The 26,088-nt window shown below is 40.1% G+C and overlaps 1 protein-coding gene across 6 annotated transcripts in view; it reads left to right on the forward strand.

Annotated features, from left to right (window-relative positions):
* Nucleotides 1-24,871, forward strand: part of LOC121868249 (F-box/LRR-repeat protein 2-like) — a 62,535-nt gene extending 37,664 nt beyond the window's left edge. For 2 of the 6 annotated variants that reach the window (XM_042368611.1, XM_042368607.1), the window contains 9 exons: nt 19,357-19,556; nt 20,094-20,250; nt 20,798-20,915; nt 21,310-21,470; nt 21,676-21,781; nt 22,459-22,625; nt 23,083-23,285; nt 23,672-23,887; nt 24,111-24,871. In XM_042368611.1, the coding sequence (XP_042224545.1) occupies nt 19,357-19,556; nt 20,094-20,250; nt 20,798-20,915; nt 21,310-21,470; nt 21,676-21,781; nt 22,459-22,625; nt 23,083-23,285; nt 23,672-23,887; nt 24,111-24,246 (1,464 nt within the window). In that variant the 3' untranslated portion in view covers nt 24,247-24,871. The other 4 variants (XM_042368608.1, XM_042368609.1, XM_042368606.1 and 1 more) reach the window with 4 other exon arrangements.
* The last annotated feature ends 1,217 nt before the right edge of the window (nt 24,872-26,088 follow it).

Genomic DNA, 26,088 nt, shown 5'->3' on the forward strand with positions numbered 1-26,088 from the left:
CCTCCATTACAGAAGCGACTCATACAGTGCCCCGTAAATGGCCACGAGTGACAGCCTGTTTTTGTTCTGCTCTTCGACGCCTTTGGTGACAGGTGGAGGGAGGAGGCGGTGCTGTGGGTCGCTGCCAGTGTCTGCCTTGAACACGCTGACCCAAGAACCTTCAAACTATGTCGCTCAAGTTCCTCTCGTGTGCTGTAGTGATGAGTTATCATGTGATGTGATGATTGAGAGTGATGAGTCTTTTAACAGTTTTACCTTGTGCTCCGGTAATGAATAATAATATTTTACTAAGATTACAGACTTTTACGAGTTTTTAATACAGTGACTATAAAAGTGTCTTAATTTGTACGTCTTTATACCCACGATCTGTAGTGAGTTACGACTGTTGCGTCAGGTCCCCGCACGAGGACCTGTCTGTAGAAGATGACACAGAGTAACACCTGTCTAATGGGTTTCATTTTCTCGCTTCTGAACAGTGGCATATTTCTCTCCCTCAGCTCAGTAATGGCGACGAGTGTTGGATGGATATAATTACCTCCGAGATGTAGAGAAGTGTGATCGTAAATATATTTCTACTTGGAATTTCACAGACAACAGAGATTTAGTGCGGAAATTCCTCATGTGTGGGGGTGATGATGACCGGTATAGAGGCGTGGGTATGTCTCTCTCACTCTGTGTCTCACCTCCGACACACCATCCACCTCTTGTGAAGCCTCCCAGAACCCTCACAGCCACAGACACCCCCTAGAACCTCTTAGTGTCGCGGAAGTTCTCTAGGACCTGCTGGAGTCTCCTGCGTCTTCCCTGTAATTGTGAGAATATCCTTCTGCACCTCCTTCAGCGTGGTGTTTGTGTCCTACAGGTCAAGGAGGCCGCATCCGTCCCCATGACTCTCAGCTCCTTATGATTGTCGACAGCCTTTAAGTGTACCTCATATTGAAGGAACGTCAGTGTAGGACATTAAGTCACGCTGGTGTAGGAGGCAGGAAGGTCCTCAAACACTCTTATAGGACTTTCTTGTAAAATTCTAGTCTTAAAACTCCCGGGGTCCTAGTGGTTCAGGAGGTAGGAAGGACTCACAACATTCCTGAAGGACCTGTAGGAGTTCGGCGTCTCTACATCCTGGTTGTGGGGGCAGGATGGAGCTCACGACACGCCGTAAGTCTATGTGGGACACCCTGCCTGTCGACCTCCACTGCTTCACCAACGCCCGCCCTGACGACCACATCTGTCACCCCCGCAGGTCACGCACGGTACGAGGTCACCCCGTTTGTCTTCATTAACAGGTCATAATAGGTCACACGTTTATCTACAGGATCTTATCATATTCTACACACATCTATGTATTCCTACTGTAGTTTATTTATTTGTTACAGGAACTTACTCATAGTCTTAAGTTTACTGCGTCTATATTTAATAGTTTTATTTATATTCCATGAGGCCATATTATCACAGAGTGTTATATCGTAAAGCGCTATACATAGTTTCAAATGTAACTTAAAATGAAATGATAAATGCGCGGTGAGGTGCCAAGAACGTTCACCTACTCGAAAACATGTGGCCGCAACACTAACTAAAAATACTAAAACACATCTAATGAATTAAACCTTAAGATTAAATAGATAGCTTAATTACCATCGAAATTATATAGTGACGAAACCGAGATACCTGGAAATTTTCCGGTGGGCCCCAAAGTGATGGTCCCTCACTCTGGGATTAAGTGGGCCCTTTTGGACCCTTTTGAGTGGGTCCTTTTACAAGTTTTCCCGGTAGAAATTTTTGACCCAGTCCGCCACTTGATAACTGTTCGTATATCCCCACACAGATGGAAAAAATAAATAAATCCATATAAACCCGGATTCTTTGTTGACGTTCTTTGTCTCTCGTAATGTCTCTCACAGCAACAGGAGAGTTCACAAGGGTGGGAGACGCATCACCATTTCCTGTTGACACACACCGCACTGTCTCCACTATGGCGGGCCTGTTGGGGGTCGTATCATCACCCTATATTCTGATGACTTTAAACATCCTGTCTAAGACTGTGACGACGTTAGGTTAGGTTATGACGTTAGTTTAAGTTAGTTTATGTTAGTTTATATTAAGTTATGTTAGAGTATGTGAGAATGGGTTAGGTTAGGTTAGGTTAGGTTATGACGTTAGTTTAAGTTAGTTTATGTTAGTTTATGTTAAGTTATGTTAGAGTATGTGAGAATGGGTTAGGTTAGGTTAGGTTAGGTTATGACGTTAGTTCAAGATAGTTTATGTTAGTTTATATTAAGTTATGTTAGAGTATGTGAGAATGGGTTAGGTTAGGTTAGGTTAGGTTAGGTTATGTTAGAGTATGTGAGAATGGGTTAGTTTATGAAGGATTTTGCAGCAGCTAACAACATTAAACACATGTGGGCTATACGAAACAGCTTAACCCAGTAGTCACCAACCTGTAGTTCGCCGGAATTATATTATGGAGCCCGCAAGAGTTTATTAGAACATTGTTAAATAACTTGCAGTGTTTGTCAGAGTGAAAATAATGAAAATATGTCATAATTTGATACGACTTTAGAGAGAGAGGAACCCTGTTTGTCCCGAATCTGTCGTGTACAGGACGTGTGTATTTACCACAAAGAGAGAGAGATAAAATAAATGTAAAAAGTATGTAAATGGTAATATTTAAACAGTTAAACTTGTGTAAAACTGACCTAACCTAACACGTCAGCTACAGGTATGGTCATTACAATATAAACTGTTTTATAATAAAGTTAAAAAAATTTTAGATACAGTTGTTGTCTGTACTTTAATTCGCCATTTCCTGCGTCTGTTGATACGTGAATCTCATTATTGACACAACCAGACAGACAGACAGACAGACAGACACAGACAGACAGACAGACACAGACAGACAGACAGACAGACAAATCACAACAAGCGTTAGTTATAATGGGGAGTAAAATATGTACCTTAATGCTTGTGGTGTTGGTGGGGGTGGAGGGGTTAGTGTTGGTGGGGGGTGGGGTGCTAGTGTTGGTGGGGGTGGAGGGGTGTTGGTGGGGTGGAGGTGTTGGTGTGGGATGGCGGGGGTGTTGGTGGGGGTGAGAGGGTGTTATTATGGGGGAAGGAGGGACGTAAAGTGAGAGAGGGAGTGTATTGACCACAGTCGCTCGGGTGATCGCTCTGCCTGGCACCACTGAGACACCTTAGGCATTGCTTGTGGGCAGGAGGGGGGAAGGGGGTGGATCTTAGGTTGGAGGGGGTGCGTGTGAAGGGGAGGTGCGTGAGGGAAGGTGCGTGAGGGGAGAGTGCGTGAGGGGGTGTAAGGGGGAGGGGTGTAAGGGAGGTGCGTGTGAGGGGAGGTGCGTGTAAGGGGAGGTGCGTGTGAGGGGGAAGGTGCGTGTGAGGGGGAGGTGTGAGTGAGAGATAGGTGCGTGTGAGGGGGAGATTACTGTCACCAAGTTTGGGGGTGTGGTGAGTAGGGAATCAATGAAAGGAGAAGTGGATAAATGAAGAGAGGAAGGAATGGATGGAGAAAGAGAGAGAGAGAGAGGTACAGGTCACCCCCCGCTAGGTAGTGTTAGTACTGTACCTGTGTTGTGTATTACTGTAACCTTTGTACTTATGGTGAGAATTTATCCCCTATTGTGATGTTATTTTTGTATTTACTTGAATGTAATAATTAGGTAAAGTTGTTTTGTTATTGTTATTATTGTTGTTGTTATTGTTATTTTTGTTGTTGTTATTGTTATTTTTGTTGTTGTTATTGTTATTTTTGTTGTTGTTATTTTTGTTGTTGTTATTGTTATTATTGTTGTTGTTAGTTATTAATGTTGTTGTTATTGTTATTATTGTTGTTATTATTATTGTTGTTGTTATTGTCATTATTGTTGTTGTTATTGTTATTATTTTTGGTGTTATTGTTATTATTATTGTTATTATTATCGTTGTTGTTATTGTTATTATCAATATTAGTACATTTTAAACCACAATTATGTTGACAAATATTACAGTGTCAACGAGATTTCATTGACTGATTTTTCTTTCAAATGTTTACGTAAAAATTATTTAACAAAAACCCTTGACCACTAACATACAAAGACAGATAATTATTCAGTAAAATCATCATACAAGTTTATAATTGATTCAGCATGTGCAGTAAAGTAGAGAAAAACAGTATTATATTAGTATTATTTTTGTAGAGCCTAAAATAATATATGAAAGGCTATATTATCTCGACCTTGGTGAGTGAGTGAGAGTTCATCCTTGTAGCCCCAGCTATTGTTCTCACGCTTCATAAACACTAAACATTGTGGTGATGAACTGTGACTGGCGATCTGGTTAGGTTAGGTTAGGTTAGAATTAGGTCGTGTTTGTGGTACACTTTTTCTCACAACTCGTTCCTTCCCTCCCACCTGTGAGTGAGGAATCCACTCCACTGCACTCAGGCATGGTGCCGGTAGGAAGGTGAAAAATATATTTAGGTGGTGGTAGCCAAAGCCAGTGGTGCCTCTAACAATAGGTGGCCTCAGGTGGAGAGAGAAAGAGCTTTAAGTGGCATAGAAAACGGGGTGTTGGGTAGAGCAGTGTCACTTGTCGTGGAAGCCGCTGGTATCGTTTTGTGAAGGAACATTATTGTTTTATCGTGTCGCCTCGTCCCTCTCTCTCTCCTGTGGTCTGCTGCTGTCAAAGCTCACCTAGTGCCCATAGAAATATGTCAGTGATACATGTAGTACCTCAGTGACAGATAAACAGACAGACAGGCATTTGTTGAGAGTAGTGAGGAAGGTGTGAAGGTGTCATTCCGGGGTGAGAGAGAGCTATCTTTATCTCAACACAACTTGCGCCCCGCAGTACCCTATTTCCTATAGACTCGGTGAGGTGACGGAAAAGTTTATAAAAAAATGATAAAAATGTGATAAATAAATTAAAAAATCTTGATAAATGAACGTAGTGTTTTCAAGAGGTTCCTTACCACCTTTGATGACCCTGAGCCCCGACAATGACATAGTTGTTGAAGTCTTAAAGTCAACGAGAATCCTTCAGAAATTTTAGCTATGGGGAAAAGCCAAGTCACTTCTGTGTTAGATGTTGATTTAGTGCTTTTAAAAGCTTATCACGTCAATTTTCTAGGATTATTAGTGTTACATATATTGTGAAAAATATATATATTATTTTGCATAAGTATAGAAATGAGTGTAATATGTAGATGTTTATATTATTGATATTATTCAGAAAGTCGGTATTTTGAGTTTTTTCTGAAATTAATAAATGCTCAGGGAACCACAACCACATTTTTTAGTTTATATTTTTTAAACTTTATAAATACCAATTGTTACGGTTGCTTCTATTTATAATCTATAATATATTACAAATCTACAAAACCAATTCATAAGAACTACCGAAGTTGTATTATAAACAGACAATATTATATCCTTCCATGAACAAAAATAACCATCCGAACCAACCCAAAATGAACCGTAAATGAACCCAGTGAATCGGATACTCTGAGACTCGAAGCTTCATCCTCCACATTCAAGGGTTCAAAAAATAAATATTTCCCCTCTCTCACACAATAGTCGAGGTGCAGGTGTGGTGGTGGTGGTGGCAAGGAACCTCTCTCATAGGTGTGACCGGGTGTATGGTGTAGTGGTTAGTAGTGGTGACGGAGGCGGCGGTGTGGTGTAAATTATATGGTAGCCATGGAGACGTGGGGTCTAATAGTTCAGGGAGCCACGGAGACTGGCGGCCATGATGGTCCGTCTTCCAAGAGAATTAAAACGGTGAGTAGAATTAAAATTTTTCAGGTAATTATATTTTTCCTCTGATATACTTCGGACTTGAGGGTTTCTTCTTATTATTCAATTTTCTTGGGTAATTCATGTATTTATCGTTGTCTTTGTTGGCTTTAGACAGCATTTCTTTGATGAATTAGAATAACCAGAAATTGTGGCTCTTTTAAATTTAGCTTTTTTCAAATAATTTTTTATTGTTTTAATTTAAATATTTAATTATTGAACTAAGGTAAAAATAATGACACTAGGAAATATTGGCCTACATCTGTTTATATATATATATATATATATATATATATATATATATATATATATATATATATATATATATATATATATATATATATATATATATATATATATATATATATATATATATATATATATATATATATATATATATATATATTATTTACCGCAATATCACACATTTTATATCTTTAACTTATTATGGGCATTGGGGGAGGAATATAATTTTTATCATTACACAACTACTACTAAAACCTAAAGTATCATCATAATTTATGTATGAAATCATTTAGTGAACGTAAACTAAAGTTATTTGTAATTTGTTATCGTATCTAAACCTTGATGGCAATAATCGCGAGAGGTACGAACGTTTTCTCTTCATTTAGCGGCGCACCAACCAGGGGTAACTCCTCTACCCTCTTAACTAATCCATAAACTGTCTGTCACTGATAGGAACACCATGACGAAAAATTTACCATAATATCCGGGTATTAGTCATCTTGGCAGACCTTAGAGAGTTAAAGGGTTATAATACTTGTATATGATGTGTACCTCGTGAGCTGCCTGCGGGGTAATGACAGGCCAACTAAAACAGGGGGTGAATTAGCCAGACCATCTAGTGCAGTCTTTTTATGTGGCCTTGTAGGAAAGTTTGGTGTTGTGATAAATAATAAGTTAATGGTCTTGCGACAGTGTGTGTGTGTGTGTGTGTGTATGTGTGTATGTGTGTGTGTGTGTGTGTGTGTGTGTGTGTTTGTTTTTACCATCGAGTTGGTTTTATTGAGTTAAAAACAATTATCACCAAAATACTTGTTCAGAACTTACAATAAAAATACCGAGTTACCTAAAATAAAATAAAAAAACAGAATCTGTCAACACCGAACTCGTTTTTATGAATCAGATATAATTTGTCATAAAAAATACACAATTGATCTAAGCAAACATCATTCTTTCATTCATACATAATATTAAATTAACTCAAATCAAACAAAAACAATGTCTCTAAACCTTATTTTGAATTTGTACGAGTAACTTGTGGAAATTAAACAGTGGATAAATACAGTTGAATATATAAACCAAAAGCCTTCATAATTTTATCCTAACTGTTTTGTATGGATAAAACTTATTAACAAAAGAAAACCTCATTAAGAATATTAATAAAAAATAAATAGAAAAAATATACTATAGTTTCGTGAGTGTAAATGTGGGTCGTGACGTGAACCAGGGCTTGTACATGACTCCTCATATTTTTACCCTCCAGTGATGGTGACGACATTCACTTTTATCACTTTCACACTCACTATCACCACCCACCACAGTTGTGTTCAGTTCGTGTTTTAAAATTCTGTTGATGAAATAAACCATTATGGGTGTTTTATGGGACAGGCAGCTCCCTTAACCAATTGAGTCAAGGTCTCTTCACATTACCCTCTGTTGCCCAGCCACATAAACCTGCCTTTTTTATAACTTAACCCTTGTTTTAGTTAATGTCCAAAGGGTTAACTTGGAACGTAATTCTCTCTCTCCCTCTCTTAAAACGTAATTGCATGCCAGTATTGTGGATGAGTGCAATAATTAGATCATGCAATTGCAGTATGTCAACCACGCTCACCCCTCATGATTCTAGGAACTTTACTGGGAATATTGTTTTTATTTTATATTTCATTATTAATCGTCTTCGTCAGGCGACTTAATAACCCTAGTAGTTGTAATACCATTAGAGAAATAACAAGGTTTCAAAATTCCCATATTAGATTATAAGAAACTATTAAGAATCTTCGATATATTTTGTTTGGCATATACTGTATTGTCTTTGTAGATGGATAGAATGTTAGTGTTTTTTTCTCAGTCTGTGTCTTCAAAGGTCAAAAGAAACTGCATGATTGAGAGAGTTGTGAGGCAAGCAACTATTTCTAGCCTAGTGGGGTTGCTGCAGCCTTGAGCCAATTACTTAATGCTTGCTGCCTTGGCGTGAGTTCCTTGTGTAGGGTTTCGGACATTACACGCAAACACACGCACGCAAACATACACGCAGACACACACTCATTCATTACCATTAGTCACCACGTACATTACCATCATTCATATAATTAAACAAATAAACAAACAGACAGAATTCTACCCACCAATCACAATTCAGATTACATACAGCCATAGTTCACCGAGTATTGCCATTGGGTAAAGTTATAAGTACGTACGGGAGCCAGAGTGAGGTACCCATGTTCTTATTATCATTAGTATGTGGATTATGTTCTGCTAATGTACACACACACAGGAAAAAAAAAGAGCATGTAAATAAAATACAAATTACACATCAGTATTTATCATTCAGTGCTTACGTCCGGTTATTATCTGAGGGGGTAGTTGCAGAGTGTACTGTATACTGCTAATTGGTCTTTAAAATATATTTCATTCTGTATTAGAGAGAGAATTTTCTACAAGCTCAAAAAATTTCAGAAACTATATACTGTAATAATATTCATAATTACAATACATAATAGTCAAATAATATACAAATTCCTATACAAACACGATAATAAAAACTAATAAAAACAATAACGTGTAATTAGGAATGTTTTTGTTATTGATATTCATAAAAAATCTAATAAATGCACTTGGCTATTCACGACTATACAAATTTTGCACCATTGCCACATATCGTTGTTGCTAAGTTGTGACAGTTTTCCTCAAGCTCGTTGTTTCCCTGCTTGTAATATTTCTTGCCATTTTTACCTCACCCATCTTGCTACCTCTCTCATATTTCTCAACTCTGCCATACCTCACGTCTCCCCCATTGTTGCCACATTTACCTCCCATTATGTCACGTTTACCTCCCAGAACTACTAAGTTTACCTCACGTTTACCTCCCGTTGTGTCACGTTTACCTCCCAGAACTACTAAGTTTACCTCACGTTTACCTCCCATTGTGTCACGTTTACCTCCCAGAACTACTAAGTTTACCTCACGTTTACCTCCCATTGTGTCACGTTTACCTCCCAGAACTACTAAGTTTACCTCACGTTTACCTCCCATTGTGTCACGTGAACTACTAAGTTTACCTCACGTTTACCTACTCCTTTGTGTTACGTTTACCTCACGTTTACCTACTAAGTTTACCTCACGTTTACCTCCCACTACTAAGTTTACCTCACGTTTACCTCCCATTATGTCACGTTTACCTCCCAGAACTACTAAGTTTAACGTTTACACCCCCTCCCATTAAGTGTTTACATTACCTCCTCAGAGAACTACTAAGTTTACCTCACGTTTACCTCCCATTGTGTCACGTTTACCCCAGAACTACTAAGTTTACCTTGTTTACCTCCCATTGTTTACCTCCGTCACGTTTACCTCCCAGAGTTTACCTACTAAGTTTACCTCACGTTTACCTCCCATTGTGTCACGTTTACCTCCCAGAACTACTAAGTTTACCTCACGTTTACCTCCCATTGTGTCACGTTTACCTCCCAGAACTACTAAGTTTACCTCACGTTTACCTCACATAGTTGCTACGTTTACCTCACATAGTGCCACATTTACCTCCCAAAGTTGCCACGTTTCTCCCAGGCCACTGCAGCTCAGGTTGGCGGGGTATATAGCTAGCCAGCCTGCCAAAAATAGTCGAGTGGCGGGAAGTAGCCAACTTTGACAGCCTAGGCGCCCTCAACCCTGTCAGAAAGACTCCACCATGGTCCTTCCCAGGAATGACTGACACTGAGAGACAGATAGAGTCCTCAGCATTGCCACAGATTAAATGACTACAGGGACGATTAAATTTTTGACGTAAGTGGATACTATCCATTTAAAATAGCTCTTTTGGTAAAAATATTTACGCATATCGTTAAAAAAGGTTCAGAAGGTCCATTTACCTGTCTGTCTGTTTATCTAAAGATCTTGAGAATGGTTCAGATCAGTTTAATTTATAATAACAATAAGAAAGAACGTCAGAACAGTGTAAAGAGAATAAATCATAAGTGTCTGTCTGTCTGTTGACCACAAGTTGTCTGTCTGTACTCAACCTGTGCCAAGATAGTTCTCCTCAGGTGACTTTTGTAATGTTCAGATACAGGCAATACAGTAACGCCTGAACCATTACCTATTGACAGGTAAAGCACAGGTACAGTAATTTGTATAGTGATAACATAAGGTACAGAGATAATTTTTATGTAAATGATATATACATATTAATTAACGTCGTGGTGTGTGTGTGTGTGTGTGTGTGTGTTTGTGCGTATAGTTTTGTGTATGACTATGTTTGTGTGTATAGATGTGTGCGTTTTGTGTGTACATGTATCTGTGCATATTTATATATGTTTGTTTCTTGAATATTCACTCACGTTAACCCAGGTGAGCGTGCTCGAGCTCTCTGGCCGCCGCGTGTTAAATATAACCAAGGTCGTGAACACACACACACACACACACAAATACAGGGTACAGGCATACATACATACATACATAAGCACACGCATACAGTTAATTATTATCATTATCATTATTATTTATTATTATTATTCCACACAATGATATTTAAAATATTCATATATGACTAAGACAACAGCCTGCAGGCGCCTAACGCCCTACCATTAAGTGAGAGAGAGAGAGAGAGAGAGAGAGAGAGAGAGAGAGAGAGAGAGAGAGTTGAAATGGACCACCGTACTGGAAAGGCTGGAATCCAACAGTGTGTGTGTGTGTGTGTGTGAGAGATGATGATCACTTAGACCGGGTAGAGATTGATATGGCAATGAGGTACGGAGGGATGGAGAAGAGGGGGGACGGAGAGAGAGAAAGAGGGAGGTGGGAAGGAAGGGAGGAAGGGAGAGAGAGGAGGAAGGGAGAGAGGGAAGTTGGGAGGTGGGAAGGGAGACATAGAAGGAGGGAGGGAGGGAGGGAGTTGAGAAGGCAAGGAACCATGAAGTAGGGCAGGAAGACAAGGGTGAGGTGGAAGGCTCTTCTCTCCTGAGGCGGAAGAAACAAAGCTCGTTAAGGATCAATTCTAAAATAAAAAATAAAAACAAATATATTGACCAATAGAAAAAGAACAGAAGTATAGAGAGTTAAGATAATTTTATACCTCTCTCTCACTCTCTCTCTTGCTTATTTTATTGAAGAAATCTGGGTGTAGAGGCTCTTTTATGACCCCCAGGGAGTAACAGTATCATGTGTTTAAAGTACACTGTTTACCTATAGGTTTGTTGACACTTTACACCAACCATCGTGAGTCCTTGATAGCGTCTACCCCGGGGTGACTTGTTTGAGGAACCCAATAGTATTTTTATGGTTTAGGTTTTATAAGAGGTTGATCCACACTTTAAGGACGGTCGATTATGATAGAAACTGTCTTATGGATGCAAGGAAGCCATAAAACATCGCCAAGCCTAACCTAACCTAACTTAACCTGACCTAGTCTAACCTAACCTAGCCTAGCCTAACCTAACTTAACCATTATCATAGAAGAGAACATAACTCCTGGTACTCTAGCCGCTAACATTAAGAACAACACACACACACTCTCGCTCTCTCTCTCTCTCTCTCTCTCTCTCTCTCTCTCTCTCCCTCTGTTCGCCGGAGAGACAGCTGCTATACGTGTTATTAAAGTCTACACTCGGGGGTATATGTTGAAGGCGGCTCATAAATCTCTGGACGTGTTCCTGATTGTGTGCGTCTGTGGTGCTGAGGATATTGGCAGTGTTCAGGTTTTAATGAAGGCTCAGTGTATGTGAAGATTAGGCACCCTAGTTTAATTCACTTGATGGTTAAACACCCTGACCAAACTGTAACCAAACCTAACTTAATTAAACCTATCCTAACGCTAACCTAACCTACCGTGACACTGACTTAACACTAACCTGTCCTAACCTAATCTAACACTAACCTGCCCTAACCTAACCTAACACTAACCTATGATACCCTAACCTAACACTAACCTAAGATACCCTAACCTAACCTAACGCAAACCTAACCCCACCCAACCCAACCCCCAGGTAGGGCTAAGGTGTTTAATCATCAGGTAAAATAAGTTGGGGTGGTTAGTCTTAAAGTGATCTACAGATATAACCCAAGAATGACTAAGAAAAAGTGATAATTACCTTTACACACCTTAATATTTGTTACATTTCCTTACACCTGTTTGTTTGTTTACTTAATTATTTATTATGTTAAGGTGATCCCGGCCAGGTAAGATAGTCCTGTAGGTGGTGTAGGTGGGCGTGAGGGTGGTGTAGGTGGGTGTGTTGGTGTAGGTGGGCGTGAGGGTGGTGTAGGTCAGACGGGCGTGGCAGGTGTCACAAAAAACTCCCTTCATGAGGGTTGGAACTGACGCAGCCCTCAGTCATACTCTTGCTGGTGCTGGAGACAGGCTAGTGCTGCTGTGGGCGTGCGGGCGTGCTGGTGGTTGATAAGCTTATTGTCGTGGGCGTATTAGTGGGTAGATTTGGTCAGAACTTGTAGGTGTGGAGTTGGTTGATGGGCGTAGTGGGTGGTGAATAGGCATGGTGGCGTGGTGTGGACGTGATGGGTGGACGGGCATAGTGGTGTGGTATGGGCGTGATGCGTGTTAGTGGTGCAGGCGTAGTGGTGGGTGAACGGGCGTAATACAATGTGAACGTGGTGGTTGAACGGGCGTAGTGGCGTGGTGTGGGCGTGTATAAGAGAGACGTGGGCGTGTATAAGAGTGACGTGGGCGTAAGACTGGCGTGGGTGCAGTGTTTGTGTTGTCGGTGGTCCAGAGTCAACAGGACAGCCGTCACCCACAGCCAGGACTCTTAGTGCCTATTGTTATTCTTCCCTGATTAACACCTCAAGCTTATTTAACCTCCAGATTAACTTAACCTAACACTATCTGGAGGGATGAGGTTAGGTTAGGTTAGGTTAGGTAAGCGTAATTAATCTTCAACTGGGATGGAGATTCCTCAGGTGATCTTACGCCTTATTTTACAGTAGAGTCTCAGTGTAATTCCGACGCCATCTTGGCTACCATCTTAATACACACTCCTAAATCACTAATATATTTAACGTCAGATGAATATTAGTTATCAAAAATAATACCGTAATTGTAGAAGCGAAATTTAGTAGTGTGTGAGACCCTACCTTCCGGTATGACGTCAGAGGTATATTTTCAGTGGTATGTGAGTATAAACATCGTCAATGGCCTGGTGTTTTTTCTCCCGTGGCCTCAAGAGTCCCAACAGCTTAATGGGTTCACCGCTCACTGTTGATAACTGTTTGAAATCAGCTGGTGACATGCAAGCGGAAGTCATATCAATAAAGTGAGGTTGTTTGTGTGTATGTATGTATGTTCGACAACCAGTGGTATAATGGTCAGCATGCTCGCCTCGCGAACATGCGGACCAGTGTTCGATCCCCGGGCATTGTGAAACTATGGGCAAGTTTCTTCACGCCATTTGCCTCCGTCTACCAAGCAGTAATTAGGAACCTGGATGTTAATCGATTTGCGGATCGTGTTCCGTGGTAACGGTAAGCCAGTGCAGTTAGCGAGTTGTCCGGTCTTCTCGGACTATTCCTTGACACTGGGAAAGCAACTCGTTAACTTAGGGTGTGGTTGTTGTGTTGGCGGCAGCTTCTACACCTTAAACAAATTCGTGGCCCTAAGGCCGTTCATCCTCGTTACACGAGGAGCAACAATTACTTATTTAATTATGCATTTATGATTTGTTTTACGACATGATGAACGATGAACAGTTGTGTGTGAGAGAGCGGTATAAATGAGCTGGACATGTGAGGGGCAGGTGGAGGAGGCAGGTGAAGGGGGGCAGGTGGGGGGAAGGTGAAAAATGCAGGTGAAGAGAGGGAGTTGAAGGAGGGAGATGAAGGGTGAGGTGAGGGAAGGGAGGGCCGTACCCAGCAGTGGCCAAGAGTATGGGTACGGCCGTACAGGTAACTTCAATACTGTATATACCCCTAGATGGTAACAATGTCGCACCTACCCTCCACCTAACTACTTCACCTAACCTAACCTTACCCCCCACTAAGTACCATTGGGCTATTTAAACATCAGAGGGGGACTAATCTTCACGTGATCCAAATATTCTTGCGTTAATCCTATCCCGAAATTAGTCAATAGAAATCCACTCATTACGGTAGAATCTTATTGCAATTTCGAAGTCACATTTGCTCTTCTAGGTCTGTGTGTTTGGGTGTTTACGTGAGAGAGAGGGAGGAAGGGAGGGAGGGAGGAAGGGGCAAGTTCCTAGGGTGTATTTATATAGAGGTGAGCTATGGAGGTGACAAGAGATGGTTGATTATGTCGACTATGTGAGGGTGAGTGACAGTCTGGGTGATGTGTGGCAGACAGGTGGTAGGTAGGTAGGAGACACACACACACACACACACACACACACACACACACACACACACACACACACACACACACACACACACACACACACACACACACACACACACACACACACACACACCATCCAACCACACTCCGATTTCATCACCTCCTTGGCAACGCTCGATGACTAAAGTCTATCATTAAAAATACGACATTTACTTGTGACAAATTTCTCTTTCTCCGAATTCTATTCTATATGTGTGCTTGTGTATGCGAGAGTATCTGGTAATATTTTGTCCACAGGGTGAATATCTAGTAGTATTTTGTCCAGTAAGGGAATATCTGGTGGTATTTTGTCCACTGGAGGAATATCTGGTAATATTTGGACTTGTGGGAAAAGATTCGATGGGCGTTTATGGAGACGAGTTGAACCACAAACACAAATGTCATATTCTACAGCAGCACATTATTATTTATCTATTAATCCAGACGAAACAAGACTAAAAGAAAGATATAGTGATAAAGAAAGACTAAAACGGATTAAACAAAGATAAGAAAAGCGAGAGAAAATAATTATTGAACGATAATACAAAAGAAAAGACAAAAAAAATATTAAGAGACTGAAAAACAAGAAACCTAGACTAAAGAAAACTAATAAAACTGAAGGACATACTGGTGTAAATGAAGACTGATCGCGTGACAGTGGAATGGGGAATTCAAGACACCAAAACTGATATTAGAAGATGAATTAGTGAATGTAAACTGGTGAACAGAAAGATTTAGTGTGAGGGAACGTTGTTCTAGGTGATTTAGTGAATGTAAACTGGTGCACAGGAGGACTTGGTGTGAGGGAACGTTTGAGTATACAAAATATTCGTGAGAGCGGTATAGTAAGAACGGCAAGATGCAGGCGTGGACGCAACTCACCGCCGACGCTGCTTTCATGACGGACTTCGACGATGCTGATCACACCTTTACCACGGTCCTGTCCGCCTCCCTCAACTTTCATTTTCTCACCTGCAAACACGACTGCCGTGATATTACCTCTAAATAAAATATTGTTTTTAAACTTGTAGAACTTAAATCGTTTTTTTATGTAAACAAGATCGTAGTTATTTACTGCTTAATGCCACAGTCACCTCCGGAAAGACAGGAGTTTAACGCTGTATTTTTCTATTATTTGTATGGCTTTTCGTACATTTATTTTTGTATATTCATTTAGTTTTTACTAAGTTATTAATTTATTTATTTTTTTCATATACCTGTATTTGCAAAGTTTCGAATTACTGAATAAGTTTTTGATAGTAATGAGTCTCCGATAAACAATGAATGGCTAGTGTGACCATGCGTATGTGTGTGTCTTTAACAAGTGTTTGTAACCTTGATGAGCAACAATACAAATGTTCTTCAACGTTTTCCGAATAAATTTTAATGTTATACGAATACGCTGTTATTTGGTTAATTTGTACAGTACTATAGACATAAACCATAAGTAAGAATATCGACAACAGAATAAATATGGAAAATGCTTGATGAATCTACTGTCGTTGGCCTCAGTAGATCAGTGAGTAATAATAATAATAATAATAATAAATATTAATTAATATTATTGTACACCAACTTTATGAACCATGACAACAGTTCATTTACACTAGGCGTTTGACATATAGGACAGCTGGTCACAGGTGTTACGGGAGACCAGTGATCACATACCCACAGGTGTACAACAATTGTAGACAACGAGTGCAGTTAACACCTGTACGAGGCTCACGAGATGCAATAAAGTTCGTCAACCTCATTGGGTACACTGTGTATAAGTGAGGTAGAAAAGAGAAGGAGAGAAGAGAAGAGAAGGGAGAAGTACTGTACTCTCTCTCTCTCATTCGTCATCGCCCGCCACAGGTGTGTACGGGAAGAACAGGTGTGGAAGACTGAACATATGATGCCTGTTGAAATCGAGATACCTGCCACCACCTCTCACGTAGCTTGCATGGTTGACTGTCATTCTAAATTCCACACGATATACAGTACTGTATAGGTCGAGCAAAAAAAATGAGTTGCCATGATAAAGATACAAAAAAAAATAGACTCCAGTGTGTACAACTTAGAGGACATTACTTGGTGGAGTGTTCATACCTGGAACTGGGGAATGCCCGCCCCATTTTAGGTCAGCCTCAGGTTGAAGAAGCTACAAATCCATAAAACTTTGAGGGCAAATTTGTTTTTTGGAGAGTTGTGAACTCTTGCAACAATCTGCCAGTGTTGTGACGGCACCGAGTGTGAGCTCATTCAAAACCACATTTGACCAACACTGGGAGCAGGTTCAGATACCCAGTGCATGCCCAGTACCTGCCAACAGTATGTAACAGAGACGTGACCGACCGCCCAAGCGGCTAACGAACCGATCAGTAGCAAAAAGGATAAAGTAGAGCGTGTAACCCTGGAAGGAGTCTTGATGAATTCGGTAATAAATTATCACTTCCAAGATAACACCTTCAGACTGTTAACGTGTCCCTCAAATACAGGTTATATAGCATGACGCAATCTGGAGAATATATGTTATCCTTATTTTGAATGAATAGCTTTAGCTTTTCACAAGACAGAGCAGATAAGAAATTAAGGTTGAGAGGCGGGTTTAGCGGCCAAATACCAAGAGGTGGCCCGAAAGTTTGTTCGGGACGGCGAGGCACCTTGGAGTGTGGTGGCTTGTGTCTGTTGGGAAGCACCGTGTCTGAATCGCTTGTCTATCTTTGTTGTCTTGTCCATCTAGACTTGTACACCATACCTGCCTCTTGCATAAATATAATGCTATAATTGTACGCACTCTCCTATTGGCGCCTTAACGTCTACTCACTGTCTATGGACATTGTATACCTGCACGGTCTATGTACTATACATTGTATACCTGCACGGTCTATGTACTGTACAGTGTATACCTGCATTGTCTGTACTATATGCATGCTGAATTAATGTCAATGTATCTACATTATTATGAAGAGATGTATGTTAGAATACTCCCCCTGGCAGAGATGGTTATACAAGTCGCTTAAAATGTATTTATATACCACAAAGTAATTTTGTACAGTATTATTGTACCTGAATGGGCTATAAAACTTCACCACTATGTACTACAGTGTACTTACGAGTTATTGGGTGTGTACAAATGGTGATAGAAAACTACTTCACTAGATTCATGTGATGCCAAAAATAGCTTCTCTCGATTCACGTATTACCACTAAGACTCTACTCGTAGCAGTGAGGTGTTACGTCCCACTCTACCGCGATAAACACATCACACCAGCAGATGTTCAATAAGAGCGACGACCTCCAGCACGTACGGGGGAGTGATAACAAGAGGCGGAAGTTTAAGTTATAACTCGACCAATTATCTCTCAACTTTTATTATTTATCTTCTGTTCTGTGTTATTACTGATTATACTTTTCGTTAAGGATCACCTTAAGATTAGACACCTCAGCTTATTTCATTTAGAGATACCCACTCTAACATTACCTCAGGGGTTACGTTATATAATTCTGGTAAGTTAGGTTAAATTAGTATTATGTGTTAGGTTAGGTTTGGGTGGTTAATTTTTAGGCGAAATATGCTATGGTATCTTCTCTTCAGGTCATACTTCGTTTATCACACTTTTCTCGAATGAAGAGCATCTTGCAGTCAAGGCCGTATTCGGGAATTATGTTTCCTTGGAGGTTCAAAAGGACTTTTAAATTTCTGGGGATACTATCTGCATGATACCAACACTAAAATGTAAACGACAATGCACAAAACATCTTAGAACCTGACCTAACCAACCAAACCTACCCCTGGAATATTACCCAGAAAGAACTTACTTTGATACCAATGAAAGCAAATTTCTTAAATCGGCATTGTGTAATGCCAACTAGTCCATGTTGACAGATAAATTCTTGTAAACTCTCTTCATCCTTCACAAGCACAGACAACTTAAGATACAACAAAAACATCCCGCACAAAAACGACAACATAAATATACAATGAAATTTAATCAACAAGGATTCTGACACTGTATAGTGGTCAGTGGTGCAAGGTATCCTCGGCCAAATTTCCCTAATGAATCTTCAAAAATTCCCTTTTTGTCACAAAATTTCCCTATTTCCCTATTATATACACGGCATTTGAAAAAAAGGGAATATGCTAGTTTTACATTTCTATGGTATTAAATTAGTGATAATCAATATATAGTTTACTGAGTGTCTATTGGCATGAATATTCAATGCAATTGTATTCTCATTTCTTCCATTTTTTTTTTAAACTAGACAATTTGTATCTCGTACAGTTCCTCGAACTCTAAACTTCTCACAGAACTTCAACCCTTATCAATAGCGACTATAGGTGTCTTTTAGTATCCGATACGTGTTTGCTGAGTTTGATCCTCTAGCCTAGTACGATATTTTGTTTTTGTTTGTTTATTCAGATTCAGGACAACCTGAAAAAGCTCTTTGGAGGTTTTAGCCCAGGCTAAATTAATTAATGTACCACGCCGCGGGAGAGATGGTTTACACTGGGGGGTTGGGGTTATGCTGCCCGGAGGGTGAGACTATGATGTTTTTGAAGGAGACTGGCCTCCTGTATCTTTTGTAGGTTTATTTATTCTTGTTTCCTTTGTGGTCATTTTATTTCCGGTTTTTGGTATTCCGTCATCTTGATTTTAACTTGTATTTTACCATTAATTATCTCCGGCGCCATTCGACCCTGGCTGTTGCGGCGCTAATATATTTCAGTGTACGAGTATTCATAATCATTCATTCATTTACAGGAAAATTAGGGTGTTTTGGGGGTCATTTATTATGTTAAAGCGTCAGTAATCTATTGTGATGTTTTACTTAGCTAGGCAGTGTGTCTGATTGTCAAATTATACAATTGACTGACAGCTTAAGTTCCCTTTCTGTGAATAATTATGATTGGCTGACAGCTGTATTCCACCCCTATCCCTCCCAAAGGCACCAAACATACCATCCCACTAGGCACTAAACCTCCTACCTTCCCTCACACAGACGATTGACAAGCTGCCAGACAAGGTACTGCTGAGGATCTTCTCTTACCTGTCACACCGGGAGATCATCAACAACGCCCGGGTCTGCAAGAAGTGGAGGACCATCGCTTACAACACCAACCTGTGGAGCGCTGTGTCCCTCAGGCCAGAGTGTCATGGGCTGTGTGTCAACAGCATCGAGGCCCTTCTCTATCTCATCAGGTAAGGTGAGGGAGGGTGGGACGGTGTGGAGATGGCAGGGTGAGGGAGAGGATACACTGATGTCAAGGAAAGGGAGAGAGTAGAGATAGCAGGGAAACAGCGGTTGGACGTATGTAGGGATAGCTGGAAGATGAAGAGAGGAGCGGAGGGAGAAAAGTAGGGAAACAAAAGATAGACTAAGGACAAGACAGGGAGAAAAGGGAAAAAATAATTGGAACTTGAGAGATTATCACATTATATATATATATATATATATATATATATATATATATATATATATATATATATATATATATATATATATATATATATATATATATATACTGTAAAACAGAAATATTAAAGGGTAAAGTTGAGGGAAGGAGGGCCAGGCCCAGGGGACGGCAGAGACTAGAGAAATGGTAAAAACAGTTGAGAACATTTAGAGTGGAGGCCTTTGGTCCCCAACCATCAGATGTATGGATGGTACTCTTATTGATTGATTGACGGTATAGACTTTAATTTCCATATGTTTATAACTAACCCCCCTATCCCCAGTGCAAGGTTTGGGGCATCACTGAGGTACTTGGAGATGCCGATGGACGTAATCACCCACCCGGTGTTGCACGAGCTGGCCGCTAAGTGTCCCAACCTCACTGCCCTCCTACTCGACTTTTCCTCAGCCATGCAGCTTCACGATTTCAACGACATGCAGGTACCAGTACAGCGACCACGAGTGATTTTATCCTACCCTTCAGAGGTGTGGCTGTGTCTCTTAAACCTTGCCTGAACGACTTCTAGTGTTAACTCAGCGACTACTAATCTTACCTTGATGACCTCTCGCTTCATTTAACAACAACCAGATACCATAGCTATGACCATGGTGTTTATTAAACCCACGAAACTCCCAGCAGGTCGTGTTGCTAATCTTCCTCATCTGAATGACCTCTAACTTCATCTCAGTGATCACTGACCTCACTTCAACGACTACTAACCTCACTATAGCGACAACAAAGGATGGTGTCTGACCAGGTTCCTCAACGATCACTTAAACATGGCATCAAGGTAAAAAAAAATCCTGAAAAACCATTGTCTCTAATGATTATTTTAAAAAATGTATAAATGTAACAATAAGGTGTGTAATCTTCAAGCAAAATAAACTGGGGGTTACTGTTTTCATCAGGTGATCTCTAAATTCTTAACACCATAAACCATCGAGCTTTACAATGTGTCATGACCCTAATGCTCGTCACCGCCTACAGGCGTTCCCCACAAAGCTGCGGACTATGTGCATCTGTCTGTCTGAGGTGATCTTCATGGAGGGCTTCATGAGGAAGATCTACAACTTTATCAATGGCCTCGAGGTGCTTCATCTAGTGGGTGAGTCTCGTGTGTGTGTCCTTGTGGTGTAGCAAGGACACTTACCATACTATATTCCTTTGTCCTCTTCACACCCAGAGAAATTAAGGTAAATTCAGTTGAAAATTATTCATTGACCTACATTAAAACTTGTATTATTTGACGATACTACTGATGTGATTATAGAAAAATATATAATTAACTTACCAGAGTGATGATGTTATACGCAGGTCTTGCAGGAAGAATACTGTGTTGCTGTTCTCCCTCTTCTCCCTCTCTGCCTCAACTCTCCCTTTGTCTTGCTTCTCTCTTCCACCTTCCCTGATCTCTCCTTGTCTCATTTCTTTCTCTTTGCTTGCCTCTTCCTCCCTTCTCTCTCCCACACTGCCTCCCTGATCATAATGGTGTATTGCAGGCACATATGAGAAGGCAGATGAAGAGGAGGAGGAAATTTACGAGGTCATCAACATCCACAAGCTCAAGTCTTCCACACCCAACCTCAAGGTAGTCAACCTCTACGGCATCAACTTCGTCGACGACTCCCACATTGAGGCCTTCAGCTCAAACTGTATCCAGGCGAGTATCTGGCTAGGTGAACCAGCTGGCCCTTGTGATACCAGTCGAATGAACCAGATATTGAGTCAATTGAATATTCACATGACCTGACCTAAACTTTCAGCTCTGAGTGCATATCAGTTAGATAACTCACTTAATATGACTTGGTTTTGAAGTGTATACATGTCACACACCTCAGTTGACCTAATATAACCTAACCTTGCAGCTGGAGTGTATGGCAGTCAACTTCTGTTCTAAGGTGAATGGGTCTGCACTCAAGATCTTGCTCAGCAGATGTAAGAAGCTCAAGTGCCTCCTAATGCAGCAGTGTAGTGAGTACTGAGCCTCGTGCCTCCCTACAATACCTTCCTCACTTAACTGGTCATATCAGACTCAAGGGTTCCAAAAATAAGTCTGTGATACATTTGAGCTGCTAATGTGTCCTTAAGGTACAGACAGCTGTCAGTCACTGTGGATGTTCAACATTCCCTTTATATACTGTGTATGTATGTAGGTTGAGGATATGAGTGTGTAGATATTTTTTACTCATTGTTGTAGCCATTTCCTGTAGCTTTCTCCACTCATCTTGTATCACTCTCCCAAGTTATGCCTCCTGCTCTTCTACTTATTTTTTTAGTTAATTTTATTTATCATTTTACCACTTGTCAACTTCCTAATCATTTGGGCAGTAGGTCTGTTCTGTATTACAACCTTTATAGCCCAGTGTTAGAACTGGAGGAAACAATAGTACCAAGATAACACTGGATAACACCCTTCTCACTAGGCCTGTGCAGAGATGGCTAAGACCTATACTTAATTTTCAGTAAGTTTACAAAACTACCAGGCGAAAGTTGATAATATATATATATTGCCTGTATCCTATATTTGACTTGTATCATGACAAAAATGACCTTCCCTGACCAGTATGGTGTTGTACAGGCCTGCACAATGACTAGATGATTGCTCTGGCCTTTATTGACCTGTAACTGCCCTCTGTGGTATTGTAAAGGCCTGCAGAATGACCAGGTGATGGCAGCAGAGTGGGAGAAGTCGTCTGTGCAGGAGCTGGACGTCTCGGCCACTGACCTCTCCACTGACTGCCTCATTGACATCCTCACCCGCATACCAGCTATCAGGTGGCTCAGTGCAGGACAGATAGATGGCATCAATGACACTGTGAGTACGGTGGGCCCTTAGTACACTACCAGGAATATACAGTATATACATTAATCATCTTGTGCATGTTGTACTGTACTGTACTGTACTTTCTCAGAACTGTGTATTGTCTTAGGATTTAAAATTTTTCTCAAGACTGTATAATTATAATTTCAAAGGGATAAGTACACCTTCTCCCAAGACTCTCAATATCCTTCCAAGGCCATGACAGTAAATATCCTTATTCTTCCTCCCTCAATGGTAAGTTTCAGCTGAATAACATCCCTGACTTCATCTTTCTGCATATCTGTCAAAAAATAGAGTTCTTGAAGTACATTAAACTTCTAGTTTGCACATGGATCCCTAAACTCTATACACCATCAGTTTTTGGTCACAGTTGGAAGGCTTTCTGTTTGGGTATTGACCAGGAGGATCAACCCATTCACCTGCTTGACTCTAGTGTTTTCTCCTGTTGAAGGTGCTGAAGGCATGGACTGAGCGAGGCAACCTGAAGAGCCTGATTGCCCTCGACCTGGACCTGTGTGACAACCTGACAGAAGAGGGACTTTATAAGTTCCTGGCGAGGTACGGACAAAACCTGCGTGGCCTCGTCCTCTCTGGCATCCCACAGTGCACCGACTCTCTCTGCTCTAATGTCATGCCCGCCCTCAAGAACATCAGGTGAGAAGAGACTGGGGGAAGACAAGAAGGGAAAAAGGATGAGGAAAAATAGATATAGAGAATATCACATTACTGTAATAAGAGAAATTAGGGCAGTATAGAGAGGATAAGATGAGTGAGAAAACAAGAGAGAATGGATGAGGAATTACTCTCCCAATTCAAACTTAGTTCTTGAGTTTCCACTTACCAGTCAAGAGCTCTGATGTTTACAGAGTGTAGTCTGATAAGAGAATAGTTCCTCATTTGGTCTTTTTCACAAACTTTATGGAGTGTGTGTGTGACTTTCTTGGTCTCTTCAGAAACCAAATGAGAGGGTACTGGTACCTCTTATATGTGTTCAGTTACTCACAGACTCTGATAAAAAATCTCATATCTTACTTTTTTAGGATCCTGCGAATGGGTCTGACGGAGAACCTGTCATATCGTCTTATGGGCAAGATTCACGTAGATGGTCTGCTGGACAACATTGCCACCTATGGCATGAATATGGAGCGTCTCGAAATCTCTTGGGACCCTGAATCTCTCCGCTTCTCCGACAAGAGCCAGAAGGCTATCGATACCATGCGTGTGAAGTGCCTTAGACTCAAGTGTCTCGTCCTTGCGTGAGTACCTGGCGTATTGTTTTTCAGGCTCATGTTTGGCAAGTCTCCCCATATATTAACATTTTGTGTGTGTTTCTTTGTAAATCTTACATACCAAATCCTGTCTGGTGTCTACTGGATCTTGTATAATAAACCTTACTGGTTAGATGTGTTCTACCTGCTATTTCATATATCCACTACTTCATCATTGACATTCTCTCTCATCCACTTTTTCCCTCGACAGTGACGGCAAGTACTACGAGATTGTGAAGGCCAATTTCGAGCGTGCTGACCGCACCACTGTGGTCCGCACCTCCACAAACTGCTGTGTTTCCATTGCCTATCTCCTCACTCACTACAAGGACCTCATCTTTAACTAGTGCCCAAGACAATAGGTTATACAAATTAAAGAACAAATGGTAAGAGAGAAGACAGAAGAAGAAAAACTTAGTGCTGGAGGAGTTGAAATCAAGGTAACACCCTAAGAAATACAACACAAATTCATTATTATTCTACACTTTGACTACTACATCAAGAACACTGTAGTGCTCCTGTCACACTGTCCCTTACACAAGTACACACATATACAACCTCAAATGCCTTATTGCTTCTTCCTATCTGCAAATTACCAATGAATGTAAATGCACATACAAATTCAGACAAGGAATGTACAGAGTATCCATAATTTATAGTATACTGTACAGTTCTTTAGATTATCTCATAAAAAATATAGTACAGTACAGTCATATATTTAACACATTAGAATCTTTCCAAGTTACTTCTTAATTTTGTCCTACATTACACTGCCCTGTTCCATATTAGACATCTAACAAGTGGCCATCAGCAGACAGAGGCCCAACCACACAATCATCAGTCTTCACAGATATTCACTTTTTCCACTGCTGTGTTGTCTAACTACTACTGTTATATTGTTATTGTATATGATCACATGTTTGCCCGGGTCTGTATTACATATTATTTATGACATAAAAAGTTTTTATTGGTCTCAATTCTTTTACTATTCAAAGACATTTTTGCTGAAAGCTGACAATTTTTACTTCAATATTAGTTATTGATTCATAATGCTAATATAGGAGTAAGGTTGAAACAGTGTACAATAGTATGGAAAAACTTGAGTGTTCTGAGCACTTACCAAGATTAGAGAGTGATTACCAGTACAATACAGTAGTTGTCAGGATCAGTTTGATGTTTCCCATAAATTTTGTGTTGGGGGTAAATACACACAAGTCCTTATAAGATAAAGATGGATAATAAAACTCTAAACATCAGGAAAACCTAATACAGTACTATTTAAGTTTTGGGTAAAAGGTGTGCCATTAAGTTTAGTTTACCATCAGCACTTATAGTTGGTGTGTTGTACATGTTCAGGCTTTTGTTTATGACCTCCATCTCTGACAAGAAAAAATAAGTTTGGATAATTTGGTGACAGTGGTAGAAGGTACATAAAAAATACTGAAATATGTGTACAAGTACCGTACTAGTGAGATAATAGTGTGTTGTGGGTATTAAGTGAGACCAGTACTTTTCATAATTCAAAATAAGTCTAGTCTGAGAACCACTATAAGGCAAAAAAAAATCAAGAGAATAATTGTAAGAAGAGATCTTAATACAAGTACAGTGCAGTATATAGTATATACTGTACTGTATAGTTTTGTAGAAGAATAGTTCTTGCTAATGTTGAAATTTTATAAAGTAAATATTTAAGTTTCATCATCTTTAAATAGTTATTGTGACAGTATTCCTGGTGTGGGCCACAAGTGGTTGACACACTTGACCCACTCAAAGTCCAGAGAGAAAGTCACTGGCTATTAGAAATTATTGTTCAGTCTGAAGTCTATGTGATAAACCAATTATAGACAGACAGACAGACAGATCTTAACTATTTCTCAATCGTTTAGAAAGTTAGAATTATCAAAACAAATTAGGAATTTACTGGCACCAACCAGGTGACCATTACTTTAAAACATCTCTACTGTACAGTACCTGTGAAGGACTATAAAACTGCTGCTTCTCAACATATGTGAAAGGTACTATACCTGTCAGTTATCATCAACTTACTTATTCCAAAAGAGATCCTTTATTCATAACAGCTCAATAAAGCTGTAATGCTATGTACTGTACAGTACAGTACTCATATTATGAACATTTTGATTTTGTTGAAAATCTCCATATAAGTACAGTATAGTAGTCCTTCACATGCT

The sequence above is a fragment of the Homarus americanus genome, unplaced genomic scaffold (genome assembly GCF_018991925.1).
Source record: "Homarus americanus isolate GMGI-L3 unplaced genomic scaffold, GMGI_Hamer_2.0 scaffold19318, whole genome shotgun sequence".
NCBI classification, from domain to species: domain Eukaryota; kingdom Metazoa; phylum Arthropoda; class Malacostraca; order Decapoda; family Nephropidae; genus Homarus; species Homarus americanus.